Source organism: Daphnia carinata, chromosome 8, assembly GCF_022539665.2.
Source record: "Daphnia carinata strain CSIRO-1 chromosome 8, CSIRO_AGI_Dcar_HiC_V3, whole genome shotgun sequence".
NCBI lineage: Eukaryota > Metazoa > Arthropoda > Branchiopoda > Diplostraca > Daphniidae > Daphnia > Daphnia carinata.
The window spans coordinates 3156779-3173016 of record NC_081338.1 but is presented as its reverse complement, the minus strand read 5'-3'; the positions used below and the strand labels follow the sequence as shown (position 1 = coordinate 3173016).

Genomic DNA, 16238 nt, shown 5'->3' with positions numbered 1-16238 from the left:
CATCGGCCTTGGGCATGTAATCGACTTGTCTTTGGATAACTATAATTCCTCAAAAATAGTATTACGTGCTATCCCTCATTGTTGTTGACAACAGAGTTGTGCGTATCGTCATGGACGTAAGCCTTCATAAAACGGTCTGGTATTCACAGCATTTTGCTTAGTTTCATGTCGTTCTTGAATCGCGTTACATTTACCTTATCGTCTAACGTGTTCGAACCCACTCGAAGCAACACCTGTTTAAGTACAATACATTTCATGCTTACACGGTACGTAGCCCTAACCCTTAAAGACAAATTGTGACACATTACGTCATTGTCTGAAGGGTTGGTGAACTTTTCTTTTACAGTTATTAAAGAATCCGCTATTCTCTTTGCATTCATCAGAGTAAAAAGGAAGATGTCGATAGTCAATGTCGTTCTATGTTTGTTAGCGCTTGCCCGGACAGCTTTCAGTGAGCCGGCCATTAAACATAAGCAACACGTTTATATGAAACAGCTTTATCGTCCAGCTGCAAGCTACCTGCTACCTGTGCATAGAGTCCTGCATATTACCCGGCTTATGGGACTCCAGTTTACTACTCTCCACCTACGTACTACCCTCCTCCGCCTTACTACGCTCCCCCAGCTCGTTACTCTGCTCCAGCCCAGCCTGCTATTCGCTATCCTACACCAGTCCAGCCAACTGTTCGCTATCCTGTACCAGTTCAGCCTCCTACTCGCTATTCTACACCAGTTCAGCCTCCTACACCAGCTTACTACCCTCAGCCGGATAGCTACTTTCGTTCAACTTACTCCGCTGTCACTGCCCAGCACCCTTACCCTGCTGACTACCCTTACTACCCACCTGGTCCTCCGCATCTTTCCTCCGCTCACTACCCTTCTGCAGTTTATACGCTGCACACATAGTATTCTTCCTTTTTCTTAATGAGAACGTATTGCACAAAACTCTAACGTCCCTAGTTTAATGAAAACAACAAAAAACACAAATTAAATGCTGTGTGTTAGATCCTCTTTCGTGTGCTGTCCGTTTCGCTAACTAAAATATTATGTTTCTCAGTCAACCACTTAAAGATTAACGGTAGTCTTGCAGCTCTAATGCAAAAGCGAGCTAACCTAACTCTGTATCAAGATTACTACAACAATACAAGTATCGGATTCAAAATTCGAATGCAAATTAGCAGTAATTAGATTGTTGCGTGCATTACCTGGTATATGATAGACGGTTTCAAAAATCCGATGCGGTCTCCTATGATTTTACAAGTTTTACTTTTATCCATTGCTTTATACAACGACTTATTTGACAACACATTTTTTATGAACGTCGCGAGCTCATTTCATTCCTGTATTGAATAACCCCCTTCTCTAGTAACTACTCTGCGTGCGGAAAATTTTATTTTGAAGCGAAAGTGCACCCAATTATGTTTTAATAACTTTTCAAATGTGTTATGATCGCTGCAGTTGTCGTTGGAAATCACTCAGTTCTATGCCAGTCGGAAATGATCGCACAGAAAAATGAAGAGTGACAGGTTGTTAGCATCCGCAGACCGTAGCTCCGTTTCCTGACAGGTTGCCAAACCAGATGAGAAGACGTTGACTGAAATCGAATTGCATATACAAAGTGCGGATAATCATAAGATATATAAGATCGAAAGACGTATAAAAGTTGATTGCAGTGGTAGGTCATTATAACTTATTATTGCTAAGTCTATGGAGTATAAGGATATGGAAGCCTTTGTACAGTCTGAATCGGAAATGAAAATCTTGTCTTTCTGTTTGTATACGTGTCATTGACCCTAGTCACTTACAAATGATCTTAGCCTTGCTTTGAGTTTTCCCATAAAAACAAAAACGTTAGGACTTGCATTGGCCTTGATCTTGGAACTAAAATGCATTATCGCAGGAGTTCGTAGTATCCCTTAACCAACACACTATTTGGTGCAGTATAAATACATTTGTGCTCAAAATGTTCTAGTATGCTTAACTTGACGACCATCATCTTATCACTTCCTCAAGTTCAGTCGCAGCTTTTATTTCAGCCAAAGATACGCAACAATTTCTACCAACATGTTCAATTTTTAGAGATTACCATTTGAATTCGCCAAGTTCGCTTCAACCAAAATCACAGATGTCCATCACCAATTTCCTTATGTCCTTCTTGGCTGTTCATGACCGTCGCAACATAGAAAAGCAATCTATATGTTAAATTACTATTCGAAAACAATGTGATGATGAAAATTGTGACAACCTACCATAAAATTTTGATAAACTATCTTTCAAAACATTTAGAAGTTAAAAAGTATTGTTAACCGAAATTCACACATTACTTGTCATAATTTAATTGGACACATAACCGCCATCTATTATTCAATTCTAGCACTTTTTCTGGCTCAATTTTCGATTGGTTGATAAAAATACTGCACTGCCATAAAGGTACAATTTTCTCAATAAAATAAGCCCGACTTTTTTTAAAGCCCGAGTTTTTGTCGGGTCGACGAAAAGCCCTTAAAACCGTTAAAACCCGATCACTAGATGGAAGTACATATCAGGAACAATTTTCTCAGTAAAATAATATGGCAATTCGTTACCACCGAATATTTGTGTCGCATAGCACTGTGTCAAATATTCGCTGTATTTAAAAAATGATTGGCTTAATAAAAAAAATAACAACTTTATCGGAATCAGAATTCAATTCTGAGTATACCCTGTGATATTCAACCAATTCCGATGAGTGTCAGTTTTTGCCGAAAAAAATTTTAAGCCCGACTTTCTGCTGCATCGCGCTAGCAGTGCCTCAAACATTCGGTGAGTGTATGTAGAGAATTAATTAGAAATTTGACCGGTAGATGGCGATAGCAGTAAAATATATGGCGATCCGTTTTACCCAAAAAAAAAATTTTGGTCTTTTTTTCTTTTTTACAGCTATGGCCATCTAGCGGCCAGATTCCTATTTAATTTTCTCATTCATTCCTTCAGACATAGATTGGATAGTATGGTTACTTGAACACTGGATTTGCAAATGCAGTACAGCTGACTTATGTTTCACATGGTCAGTTGGAGATTTCCCAGGCAAAATTTCTAGTAACTCAGCATTTGTTACCATCTTTACTATAATTTTATACAGTATCCTGCATGTCTCATTAATTAAGATTTAAATCCTTTTATAGATTGTCACATCAGTGAGCAAGGTTCAGTTTAGGGATTGAGAGCCCTCAGTGACTGTAACACCTAGCCCATTTTCAAATTGTAGCACTTGATTGCTGCCACTGATTCTTCAAAATGCCTATCTTGTATGGAATGCTTGACAGCCAAATGGTACTCCGACGTCACATAAATATCAATTGTTTACTTTATTTACATTTATTAAAAATTTTTGAAGGAATGAATTAAACAAATGCCAAAGGTGAGACATGCTGGAAAAGCTTGATACGAATGTGTAGGCGTAGTTTTGGAATTCAGAGGTGCTAGCTGGCTGTATGGTAAAACTTCAGTTAAATTTGGTTTCAATTCAATATGTGTTATTTATTATTTGTGTGATTACGCAAAGGATTGCGCCATCCAGCAGGCAATGTGGATATTCTGCCATGTACATTATAAACCGAGGATTCTTCGTCAACATGCAAGATGTTACCCCTTGGTAATGCTTTTCTGCTGAGTTTGTTTAGTTTTCTAATTTTAATTGTCTATGTCATATTAGCAAACTACTGTTGGCAGAAAAGCTGATACATTGGGACAATGGTTATGGCAAGTGCGATGAATAAATCACCATAGGTCAGTTGCCTTGCCTTCACAGTTGCAATGAAGACGAATCATGGAGTCAAAAACAATAAAAGGTGGTACTATTTTGAATGTTTTAATTGTTTTAATTGGTGTATCGCTAAGTGCTGTTACACGTGTAGAACATGCTGGAATTCATGTCATCCTGGAGAGGACTAAAAAAAAGAGCTTTATCCACGAAGCAGCTCATTAATCATGTCCCAAACGTTTGCCTGCGTCAGCCAGCAATCTTTCAATGGCTAACAAGCATTTAATAGTTTTGAAAATCGCGGTTTGCACTCCCTAAGGCGACATTCCTTAATCCCACCTGTCAAAAGATTTGAATGCAACCATTTCTATTCTGAACTGTCGCCTACGAAATTCTTTTTCCATAAAATGCGGTGATATGAGGTTATAATGGAAATTGTCGTCAAGACTGCCGAGACCATGTACCTTCTTTACCTTCACGTTTAGTGATCAAAACAACCAACTTTGTAACCTTTTTTTTTTTTTTTTAAGGTGCATGGAACGTTCAATCGGAAAGCCCATGGAAGGTCTCTGTGGCCAACACGAAAGGTTCTCCCAAACTTTCGTATTCAAGTTTTGGCTATGGTGATCATTTGCAACTGCATAGCCTTTTAGAAGCTCCTGCCAGGAATCTACAGGAATATGGCAGATGATGAATTTATGTACCATGTAAGCGATATCAATAAGAACGTTTTATGCTTATCTATGTTTTATTTTCTTAATTTAGATTAATAGCAATAGCGAGCCTGCAAAGGTTTCTGGTTGGGATGTGATGACGAAAAGTTATAATAATTTAAAGTACGGAATTGAATTTCCCTCCATCAGTCGCCTGTGTATTCCCGCGTATTACGGTATTAATTATTTAAAAATTGAAGTGCATATCTGGGCTCCCTTCCTTTCCGTAGCCCCGTTTCCCCTTGACTCATAATAAGCCCGTAGGGGGTCATGCCCCTACTGTACGGTATATATAAAAATAACATATACCGAGGTTTGGAGGGCTCTGGCCGGAAAGGGGACGTGGGGGTCCGCGTAGTCCGATGATGTGTTCACGGAGGGCGACGTGGCTACCCACAAATCCGAATTAAAGGTTAATCGCTCCAGTAAAAATGTTCCAAATCTTCGGCTCTTCTTCCGGCTTCTCTTAGCCAATCACCGGGTAATCTCCCCGGTGGGTCAACAAGGCAGTGTCTCCCCCTGCCTGGGTTGACGGCAACTTTTGAAAGGGCTATTGTGCCTTTTTAAAGTTGCAAAAATAATTGTAATGAGCAGAGAATTGTCAATAAAATTTTTTTTATAAAATATTTTTTCCAAAATTTGTTTCTTTCATTGTCTGTGTTCGCTGTGTTCATTCATTACATGTATCAATTGTTTTTTTATTTAGCTAGCTCAATTCACCTGTTTTGTTTATGCCACATTTGATGGTAAGCATTGTTTTCATTGGTTTATCGTTTATCTGTTAGCAATCAATTATCATCTAGGGATCGAACCCTGGATGTTCGGCATACCGAGCCAATGCTCTACCAATGAGTCATGAATCATATGATGTAAAGTTGGCTTTTTTCTAGTCACTTGCGGACTTGTATTTACACTTAGAATAAAACTGAAATGCAATATTCTTTTCTACATTTATTCTGCTTCATTTTTATACATCTTCTGAGGTTTGAACCATAGGTAACAGATATCGCAGCTAAAGACTCTACCACAGAGCTATGGACCTTATTAAAGCAAAAGAAAGATAAACATATAATCGTGAAAGACTGCATAAACATCCTAGACGATAACATATGATATGCGATAATAAAAGTTTAAATATATCTCGTGGCTCAATGTTAGAGCATCGGCGTTGCACGCTGAATGTCTGGGGATCGGTTCCACTACGAGTAAAATAAAATAAAAATACAAAAGTACTAGAGAAAATATCCAGGTATTACACGTTGTTCCTTGAATCTAAGTTGAAGAACTCAAAGAGGGTAATAAATAATAATTGAATACTTACAGAAAAACGATGAAACTACGGAAATAATGCATACCTCACGGTGGCAAAAACAATAAAAATGAATTGAGCACGCTAAAAAAAAAAAAAAGTTGAACGTAATGTGTGAATACAGCGAACACAGACAATGAAAGAAACAAATTTTGGAAAAAAATATTTTATAAAAAAATTTTATTGACAATTCTCTGCATATTAGAATTATTTTTGCAACTTTAAAAAGGCACAATAGCCCTTTCAAAAGTTGCCGTCAACCCAGGCAGGGGGAGACACTGCCTTGTTGACCCACCGGGGAGATTACCCGGTGATTGGCTAAGAGAAGCCGGAAGAAGAGCCGAAGATTTGGAACATTTTTACTGGAGCGATTAACCTTTAATTCGGATTTGTGGGTAGCCACGTCGCCCTCCGTGAACACATCATCGGACTACGCGGACCCCCACGTCCCCTTTCCGGCCAGAGCCCTCCAAACCTCGGTATATGTTATTTTTATATATACCGTACAGTAGGGGCATGACCCCCTACGGGCTTATTATGAGTCAAGGGGAAACGGGGCTACGGAAGGAAGGGAGCCCAGATATGCACTTCAATTTTTAAATAATTAATACCGTAATACGCGGGAATACACAGGCGACTGATGGAGGGAAATTCAATTCCGTACTTTAAATTATTATAACTTTTCGTCATCACATCCCAACCAGAAACCTTTGCAGGCTCGCTATTGCTATTAATCTAAATTAAGAAAATAAAACATAGATAAGCATAAAACGTTCTTATTGATATCGCTTACATGGTACATAAATTCATCATCTGCCATATTCCTGTAGATTCCTGGCAGGAGCTTCTAAAAGGCTATGCAGTTGCAAATGATCACCATAGCCAAAACTTGAATACGAAAGTTTGGGAGAACCTTTCGTGTTGGCCACAGAGACCTTCCATGGGCTTTCCGATTGAACGTTCCATGCACCTTAAAAAAAAAAAAAAAAGGTTACAAAGTTGGTTGTTTTGATCACTAAACGTGAAGGTAAAGAAGGTACATGGTCTCGGCAGTCTTGACGACAATTTCCATTATAACCTCATATCACCGCATTTTATGGAAAAAGAATTTCGTAGGCGACAGTTCAGAATAGAAATGGTTGCATTCAAATCTTTTGACAGGTGGGATTAAGGAATGTCGCCTTAGGGAGTGCAAACCGCGATTTTCAAAACTATTAAATGCTTGTTAGCCATTGAAAGATTGCTGGCTGACGCAGGCAAACGTTTGGGACATGATTAATGAGCTGCTTCGTGGATAAAGCTCTTTTTTTTTAGTCCTCTCCAGGATGACATGAATTCCAGCATGTTCTACACGTGTAACAGCACTTAGCGATACACCAATTAAAACAATTAAAACATTCAAAATAGTACCACCTTTTATTGTTTTTGACTCCATGATTCGTCTTCATTGCAACTGTGAAGGCAAGGCAACTGACCTATGGTGATTTATTCATCGCACTTGCCATAACCATTGTCCCAATGTATCAGCTTTTCTGCCAACAGTAGTTTGCTAATATGACATAGACAATTAAAATTAGAAAACTAAACAAACTCAGCAGAAAAGCATTACCAAGGGGTAACATCTTGCATGTTGACGAAGAATCCTCGGTTTATAATGTACATGGCAGAATATCCACATTGCCTGCTGGATGGCGCAATCCTTTGCGTAATCACACAAATAATAAATAACACATATTGAATTGAAACCAAATTTAACTGAAGTTTTACCATACAGCCAGCTAGCACCTCTGAATTCCAAAACTACGCCTACACATTCGTATCAAGCTTTTCCAGCATGTCTCACCTTTGGCATTTGTTTAATTCATTCCTTCAAAAATTTTTAATAAATGTAAATAAAGTAAACAATTGATATTTATGTGACGTCGGAGTACCATTTGGCTGTCAAGCATTCCATACAAGATAGGCATTTTGAAGAATCAGTGGCAGCAATCAAGTGCTACAATTTGAAAATGGGCTAGGTGTTACAGTCACTGAGGGCTCTCAATCCCTAAACTGAACCTTGCTCACTGATGTGACAATCTATAAAAGGATTTAAATCTTAATTAATGAGACATGCAGGATACTGTATAAAATTATAGTAAAGATGGTAACAAATGCTGAGTTACTAGAAATTTTGCCTGGGAAATCTCCAACTGACCATGTGAAACATAAGTCAGCTGTACTGCATTTGCAAATCCAGTGTTCAAGTAACCATACTATCCAATCTATGTCTGAAGGAATGAATGAGAAAATTAAATAGGAATCTGGCCGCTAGATGGCCATAGCTGTAAAAAAGAAAAAAAGACCAAAATTTTTTTTTTGGGTAAAACGGATCGCCATATATTTTACTGCTATCGCCATCTACCGGTCAAATTTCTAATTAATTCTCTACATACACTCACCGAATGTTTGAGGCACTGCTAGCGCGATGCAGCAGAAAGTCGGGCTTAAAATTTTTTTCGGCAAAAACTGACACTCATCGGAATTGGTTGAATATCACAGGGTATACTCAGAATTGAATTCTGATTCCGATAAAGTTGTTATTTTTTTTATTAAGCCAATCATTTTTTAAATACAGCGAATATTTGACACAGTGCTATGCGACACAAATATTCGGTGGTAACGAATTGCCATATTATTTTACTGAGAAAATTGTTCCTGATATGTACTTCCATCTAGTGATCGGGTTTTAACGGTTTTAAGGGCTTTTCGTCGACCCGACAAAAACTCGGGCTTTAAAAAAAGTCGGGCTTATTTTATTGAGAAAATTGTACCTTTATGGCAGTGCAGTATTTTTATCAACCAATCGAAAATTGAGCCAGAAAAAGTGCTAGAATTGAATAATAGATGGCGGTTATGTGTCCAATTAAATTATGACAAGTAATGTGTGAATTTCGGTTAACAATACTTTTTAACTTCTAAATGTTTTGAAAGATAGTTTATCAAAATTTTATGGTAGGTTGTCACAATTTTCATCATCACATTGTTTTCGAATAGTAATTTAACATATAGATTGCTTTTCTATGTTGCGACGGTCATGAACAGCCAAGAAGGACATAAGGAAATTGGTGATGGACATCTGTGATTTTGGTTGAAGCGAACTTGGCGAATTCAAATGGTAATCTCTAAAAATTGAACATGTTGGTAGAAATTGTTGCGTATCTTTGGCTGAAATAAAAGCTGCGACTGAACTTGAGGAAGTGATAAGATGATGGTCGTCAAGTTAAGCATACTAGAACATTTTGAGCACAAATGTATTTATACTGCACCAAATAGTGTGTTGGTTAAGGGATACTACGAACTCCTGCGATAATGCATTTTAGTTCCAAGATCAAGGCCAATGCAAGTCCTAACGTTTTTGTTTTTATGGGAAAACTCAAAGCAAGGCTAAGATCATTTGTAAGTGACTAGGGTCAATGACACGTATACAAACAGAAAGACAAGATTTTCATTTCCGATTCAGACTGTACAAAGGCTTCCATATCCTTATACTCCATAGACTTAGCAATAATAAGTTATAATGACCTACCACTGCAATCAACTTTTATACGTCTTTCGATCTTATATATCTTATGATTATCCGCACTTTGTATATGCAATTCGATTTCAGTCAACGTCTTCTCATCTGGTTTGGCAACCTGTCAGGAAACGGAGCTACGGTCTGCGGATGCTAACAACCTGTCACTCTTCATTTTTCTGTGCGATCATTTCCGACTGGCATAGAACTGAGTGATTTCCAACGACAACTGCAGCGATCATAACACATTTGAAAAGTTATTAAAACATAATTGGGTGCACTTTCGCTTCAAAATAAAATTTTCCGCACGCAGAGTAGTTACTAGAGAAGGGGGTTATTCAATACAGGAATGAAATGAGCTCGCGACGTTCATAAAAAATGTGTTGTCAAATAAGTCGTATAAAGCAATGGATAAAAGTAAAACTTGTAAAATCATAGGAGACCGCATCGGATTTTTGAAACCGTCTATCATATACCAGGTAATGCACGCAACAATCTAATTACTGCTAATTTGCATTCGAATTTTGAATCCGATACTTGTATTGTTGTAGTAATCTTGATACAGAGTTAGGTTAGCTCGCTTTTGCATTAGAGCTGCAAGACTACCGTTAATCTTTAAGTGGTTGACTGAGAAACATAATATTTTAGTTAGCGAAACGGACAGCACACGAAAGAGGATCTAACACACAGCATTTAATTTGTGTTTTTTGTTGTTTTCATTAAACTAAGGACGTTAGAGTTTTGTGCAATACGTTCTCATTAAGAAAAAGGAAGAATACTATGTGTGCAGCGTATAAACTGCAGAAGGGTAGTGAGCGGAGGAAAGATGCGGAGGACCAGGTGGGTAGTAAGGGTAGTCAGCAGGGTAAGGGTGCTGGGCAGTGACAGCGGAGTAAGTTGAACGAAAGTAGCTATCCGGCTGAGGGTAGTAAGCTGGTGTAGGAGGCTGAACTGGTGTAGAATAGCGAGTAGGAGGCTGAACTGGTACAGGATAGCGAACAGTTGGCTGGACTGGTGTAGGATAGCGAATAGCAGGCTGGGCTGGAGCAGAGTAACGAGCTGGGGGAGCGTAGTAAGGCGGAGGAGGGTAGTACGTAGGTGGAGAGTAGTAAACTGGAGTCCCATAAGCCGGGTAATATGCAGGACTCTATGCACAGGTAGCAGGTAGCTTGCAGCTGGACGATAAAGCTGTTTCATATAAACGTGTTGCTTATGTTTAATGGCCGGCTCACTGAAAGCTGTCCGGGCAAGCGCTAACAAACATAGAACGACATTGACTATCGACATCTTCCTTTTTACTCTGATGAATGCAAAGAGAATAGCGGATTCTTTAATAACTGTAAAAGAAAAGTTCACCAACCCTTCAGACAATGACGTAATGTGTCACAATTTGTCTTTAAGGGTTAGGGCTACGTACCGTGTAAGCATGAAATGTATTGTACTTAAACAGGTGTTGCTTCGAGTGGGTTCGAACACGTTAGACGATAAGGTAAATGTAACGCGATTCAAGAACGACATGAAACTAAGCAAAATGCTGTGAATACCAGACCGTTTTATGAAGGCTTACGTCCATGACGATACGCACAACTCTGTTGTCAACAACAATGAGGGATAGCACGTAATACTATTTTTGAGGAATTATAGTTATCCAAAGACAAGTCGATTACATGCCCAAGGCCGATGATAATGGACATAGCGCAATAGGCGAATATGTCTGTATGCACAATTTACGAAGAAAAAACAGTTATTAATTTTAGTGGAACAACAACCGTCGTCCGGCTTGATGGTACGTAGTTAGGCTATTTAGGCGACCTAGCTGCCAAAAAGTTAGTCCAATTCGGAATTTGGTTAAACCTACACATTTGACATCCACAAGCCTTAGGTATAATGTAATCAACTATAGCCTTTAATTCGTCGAATTTGTCATTCTCAATCTTCAACACGTTGTAGACTTCTAAGAAAGCGTCGTGATGTATTTTCCCCTCAGCTGCATGAACATCTCGATCTGCGGTCGCGTTTCGTAACTCTGCTTCCAGATTCCGTATTTCAATTTCGTGGGTGTCCAACTCCTTTGATGTCTTTTCATTGGTTCTTTCGATTATCAGCTTGTCTCCCAACGTTTCGTTGATTCTACCCGCAAGAACTTGCATTTGTCTGACGTCAGATTGATCCAAAATTAAGATGGGCTAGAAAACAATAAACGCTTCTTTGATGGCTACGATGTTTTAAGTTAAAAGGGAACGCTACCTTTATTACAATTTTTTGAATAATCAGTTGCTCAACATAAAAATTCCTCCCATCTTTGTTCATCTGCATGTACAAACAACACGAACGAACCGTAGATTATGTTAGTAATGCTCAACAGCTCAACGTAGCAACACCTAACTCTCAATTTAGAAAATCTGAATTACGTGTGTAACGACGAACGGTGAAACTTGAAACGAAGCTCCACTGCAATTCCCCATCATGACATTTACTTTCTATGAGGTAAACAGAACATTTAAATGAAGAGTTCGCAAAAAAAAAAAGGCGCGTGTCTTACGCTATCGATGATCTCTTCTGCCTCTTTTCCAATAGGATGAATGACGGTCTAATAAAAAAAAATCAAGATGATTGACACATAGTCCGGTGTTTTAATTATACTAGAATTACATCTCTTTCTCTATTTACGTACATCGTTCGCTTTTTCGGCGGCTTTAATTTTCTGGAGAAATCGGAAAGTTCGGCTTTGAACTGATTGAAGCAATCCTCATCTTGAAACGATTTCTCGTAAAGGGTACTGAGTAGTCTATCTGGTCCGACTTCCACAGAGTCCGTCACAGACAGAGCTGCTATAATAGCCAAGCTCAACATGAAGATTTCGTTGGCCATGTTTAGGCTGTTTTTTTGAATCACCAGGAACAAAGGCATGTGCTGGCTCTCAAGTCAAGACTAACGCAATTTTCCAATGGCAATTTAAGGCACTTCGACTGAACGTAAGATTTTGCTTTGAAGAAACGTACTAATTTAGTTAAAGAACGTATCGGTTTTCTCAAGCGGGTGTCTTAAAGGTAGTATGGCTGTTGGGCAGCGTGCTAGATTAGTCACGACAGAAACTTGAAACTATAACGAATTATTTGAAATCGATGTCTGGTGTTGGCATGGAACAGTTGATTAAACACTATTTACGTAAAAAACGGCCGGTAACGAGAAAACATCTAATGGCCCTATATGTTTAATAACATAAAAGAACTTACTTTTCTACGAGGATGTTCAAGCGCCGTATGTAGTTATCCTTCTTGTATTTCGGATTTGGCAACGACATTTTCAACTGCTTTATAAGGTGAATAGTGCTGGAAAGGCTATTTGGCTGAAAGGTTTGTTCGTGGCGTGATCACGTCTATGTTGTACTAAGTAAAGATCACATTTCACAGCACGAAAATAAGTTTTAAGCAATCTTGTAGCATTACGTCATGCTGGCAGAAATGCTGACGGTTCTGCTAACCAATTTCGACTTTCAATTGTTTGTGTTTTTTTTTTTCATTTCGTTACCTAACCCTTTACTCCACTTATGTAAGATAGGGCAAGGGTTGTGCAACCAACATTAAAAAAAAAAAAAAAAAAATTTCTGGGATCGTCTCATCATCTCCGGGGCTGGCCAGAGGCAAGAGGCAAAGCTTTCCTTGAAATGTGGGAAAACACACGTAACAAAAGGAGCAATCCCAAAAGCTGGATGATGCTTCCTGTTCCTAATTAATTCACCCTAAATGACCTAATGCGGAAATATGGAGTTCAGTGTAAAAAATGCCCAACGGAAAGTCATTTGACGATGTTGGATTTGACAGCGCTCATCCAAATGATTAACCGACTCCCGTATCGGAAGTTACAGCAAGAAGAATAAAAGTCTAATGCAAATTAGTAATGATTAGATCATTGCGTGCAATAGCTGCCACGCGCTAGAAGGTTTCGAATATACCCGATGAGGTTTGATATAATTTTTTTTCAAGCTTTACTTTTACTGATTACTTTATGATCATAACAGATTCCATATAACTGTTATGAGCATATTCCAATCCTCTATTAAATTACCTCCTTTTTAGTTATTCGTTCAATCCGTGCCAATTGTCAGAATTGCAGTTGACTTTTTACCTCTGTTCTTCGAAATCAAACACTTTCTTGGTACGTGAATGATGGTGCATAGTCTGACACGCTATAGGTATTTCTATTCATGAAATGGAAAGAAACGCCTCATACAAACAAACTCATCCATCCATCTCCGCAATCGAAACGTACTCGATATTGCGTCAGTCGAAGATGATTTTTGAAATGCCGTGAAGCTCTTCGCGAAAGTAAACCGTCAAACGAGTTTTCTGCGACAAAGAGAGGTGTTACAATCAAATCTAGCTCAACTCAATCTATATTCAAGGAAGACAGACAGAGGGTCTCTGGAAAGAGGGATCGGAATCAAAATCGGGTAATGCGATTGTTGCCGAACGATTGATGGAAAAATGATCCAAGAATTCTAGGCAAATAACACGGGCTTCATTCGCTAGACGTATCAGTAAGTGATTAACTTGTCCGTAGCGACGGAATACGATCTTTAGACACGAAAGGGAACTGGCATCCACAGATCGTAGTTCCGTTTCCTGACAACTTGTAATACTAAATGAGAAGATGTTGATTGAAATCGGACTGCATACACAAAAGTGTAGATAATGGTAAGATATGCAAGGTCGAAAGACAAGACGTAAAAAAAGCTGATCGGAAAATGGCAGTTCCACATAACTAATTATTGCTAACCTTGTGGAAGATACTGATAATAGGCCTCGCGTTGGCTAAATCGGAAATGCAGTTCTTGTCTTTGCGTTTCCGTACGAATCGTTAACCCCAGTCACTTCCTAATGATTTTGGCCTTGATTCGATTCACCTTTGTTTTCCACGATTTCCTTCACCATGACAAAATATGATGTCAATGACTTCCGTTGGCCTTCGTCTTAGAGGTGAAACGTACATCTCTCGAGTTTGCAGTAATTGTATGCCTGAATAGCAACTAACGCTCACACGACTCTGTACAGTATAAATACGATTGGTATCACTATGTTCCAGTATCTTCAACCTGACGGTCTACCACCTCATCACTCCTCAGATTCAGCTCTGTTTTTTTCATTTCAGCCCTAAAGGTACACAATTCTCAAAGTATAATTTAGAATATCAAGTTTTTAAATAATTTTACCATCTCAGTTCGTCTAATGAGTTCTGTTACACCACCATCACAGATGTCCATCACCAATTTCCTTGTGTGCTTCTTGGCTGTTGTCATGACCGTCGCTGGTGAACCAACTGGATACAGGCCGGCAATGGCTTACCAAGCTCCGGTCTACAAAGCTCCGGCGTATCAGGCACCTGCCTACAAGGCTCCTGCTTACCAACCTCCTGCGTACCAGCCTCCTGCTTACCAGCCTCCTGCTTACCAGCCTCCTGCTTACCAGCCTCCTGCTTACCAGCCTCCTGCTTACCAGCCTCCTGCTTACATGGCACCTGCACCTTCATATAAAGCAGATTCAGCTTACTAGTTTTCTGCCAAACTGATTTTTACCAATACCTTGAGCCATGCCCCTAAAAGAAATGAAAATCGACAAATCTCGTCTATTTATGTTTTCAAGTAATTTTAGTTTTATCAGATGATTTTAATAAATATTTAACCAAAAATCAGAGGCAATTGCCTATCTATTGTTAAAGTTCTGCATCCGACTACACGCAACGTATCCCTTGATAATCGAAGACAAGTGCGATATGATGCGCAAATAGATATAGTTTCGAATGGTGGCAGTTTTAGTTAATAAATTGCTTAAATGCAATCGGTGGGCATAAAACTTGGCGATGCCTATGAAATCGGTCTATAGTATCAAACTGAAAGCAAAATAATTCGAATTTTCAACCATAAACCTTCAACATCTAATGGGCAATAATTACATGATTGCGTGCATTAGAGACCGTCTCATTTTGACTCAAATGAAAGCGGATTGAATTTCTATTGGCTGCTAATTATTGAATGAGATCATAGCATAGGTTTACCAAAAACGTTGCTTTCCTAGCTATTTTACGATGGCTTTAATTACTTGCGATTTCATGGAACCTTTATCGAACCCAATCACGTAGAGAACGCGAATGTCAAGCGAGTGCTGCAGTCTTATGCCAATCAACTAGGCCAACTGTTGCTGCTGTATTGCTAACAAACAAAACGAAAAAATCAATCAAAACAAGTCATCATTTTTGGTTTTACTAACCTTTGAACAAATTACTCGTATTGTTACATAAACAAATAGGTCGAACAGTACGATTGGAAGGCTGAACTTTCTCTCTGAAATACAAAACAATTAAAATCAATGCTCTGTTAAAACACATGACATCATTAAAAGAAAAGAAATAGGGAACCAAACCAAACGTCGATATGCCGTCAGCCTTCGAGCTATTAGAAATCAAGAAATTCTTGTACACTCTGAAATGTGTCATTGACCTATGGACATATGAAACTACCTCTTTAATGTCAATAACCCGTGCTGGCCTCGATCTTCTAATTGGAATACATCCATACGTGAGACGATAACACGCAGCTGGACAAACGCATTAGGTGGAAGAGTATAAAAGCTGTTGTCTCATTCTGTTCCAGCATCGTCAACCTGCTACTCCACATTTAGATTCAAATCAAATCCTATTTTCTCATCAAAAGGTATATAACATTGTACAACCCTAAATTATACTTCATAATAGATATTGCAACTCTTGTTTCCTATTGAAAATTGACATACCATAACTTTGTACGTGAAAGATGTCCATCCTCAGTTTCACTGTTTGCTTCTTGGCTGCTATTACGATCGCCATTGCTGAGCCCGGCTATGGCTATAGGCAGGCCCCTGCTTACAGAGCTCCTGCTTACCAG

The 16238-nt window shown here is 38.8% G+C and overlaps 1 protein-coding gene and 3 long non-coding RNA genes across 4 annotated transcripts; 2 read left to right on the top strand and 2 right to left on the bottom strand.

Moving 5' to 3' along the window:
• Positions 1–1417: 1417 nt before the first annotated feature.
• On the bottom strand, positions 1418–2340 carry LOC130703820 (uncharacterized). The gene is made up of 3 exons (XR_009004825.1): positions 2249–2340; positions 2086–2158; positions 1418–1593 (listed from the first exon to the last, which is right to left on the bottom strand). It is a non-coding gene; the product is annotated as an uncharacterized LOC130703820 (long non-coding RNA).
• A 5034-nt stretch (positions 2341–7374) lies between these two features.
• Positions 7375–7947, bottom strand: LOC130703822 (uncharacterized). Its single transcript, XR_009004827.2, has 3 exons — positions 7695–7947; positions 7531–7630; positions 7375–7462 (listed from the first exon to the last, which is right to left on the bottom strand). It is a non-coding gene; the product is annotated as an uncharacterized LOC130703822 (long non-coding RNA).
• Positions 7948–8665: 718 nt separating this feature from the next.
• Positions 8666–9588, top strand: LOC130703819 (uncharacterized). The gene is made up of 3 exons (XR_009004824.1): positions 8666–8757; positions 8848–8920; positions 9413–9588. It is a non-coding gene; the product is annotated as an uncharacterized LOC130703819 (long non-coding RNA).
• Positions 9589–14529: 4941 nt separating this feature from the next.
• LOC130704147 (uncharacterized) lies at positions 14530–14877 on the top strand. Its single transcript, XM_057525621.2, has one exon. The coding sequence runs from the start codon at positions 14548–14550 to the stop codon at positions 14869–14871; it is 324 nt and encodes a 107-aa protein (XP_057381604.2). The 5' UTR covers positions 14530–14547; the 3' UTR covers positions 14872–14877.
• Positions 14878–16238: the final 1361 nt, after the last annotated feature.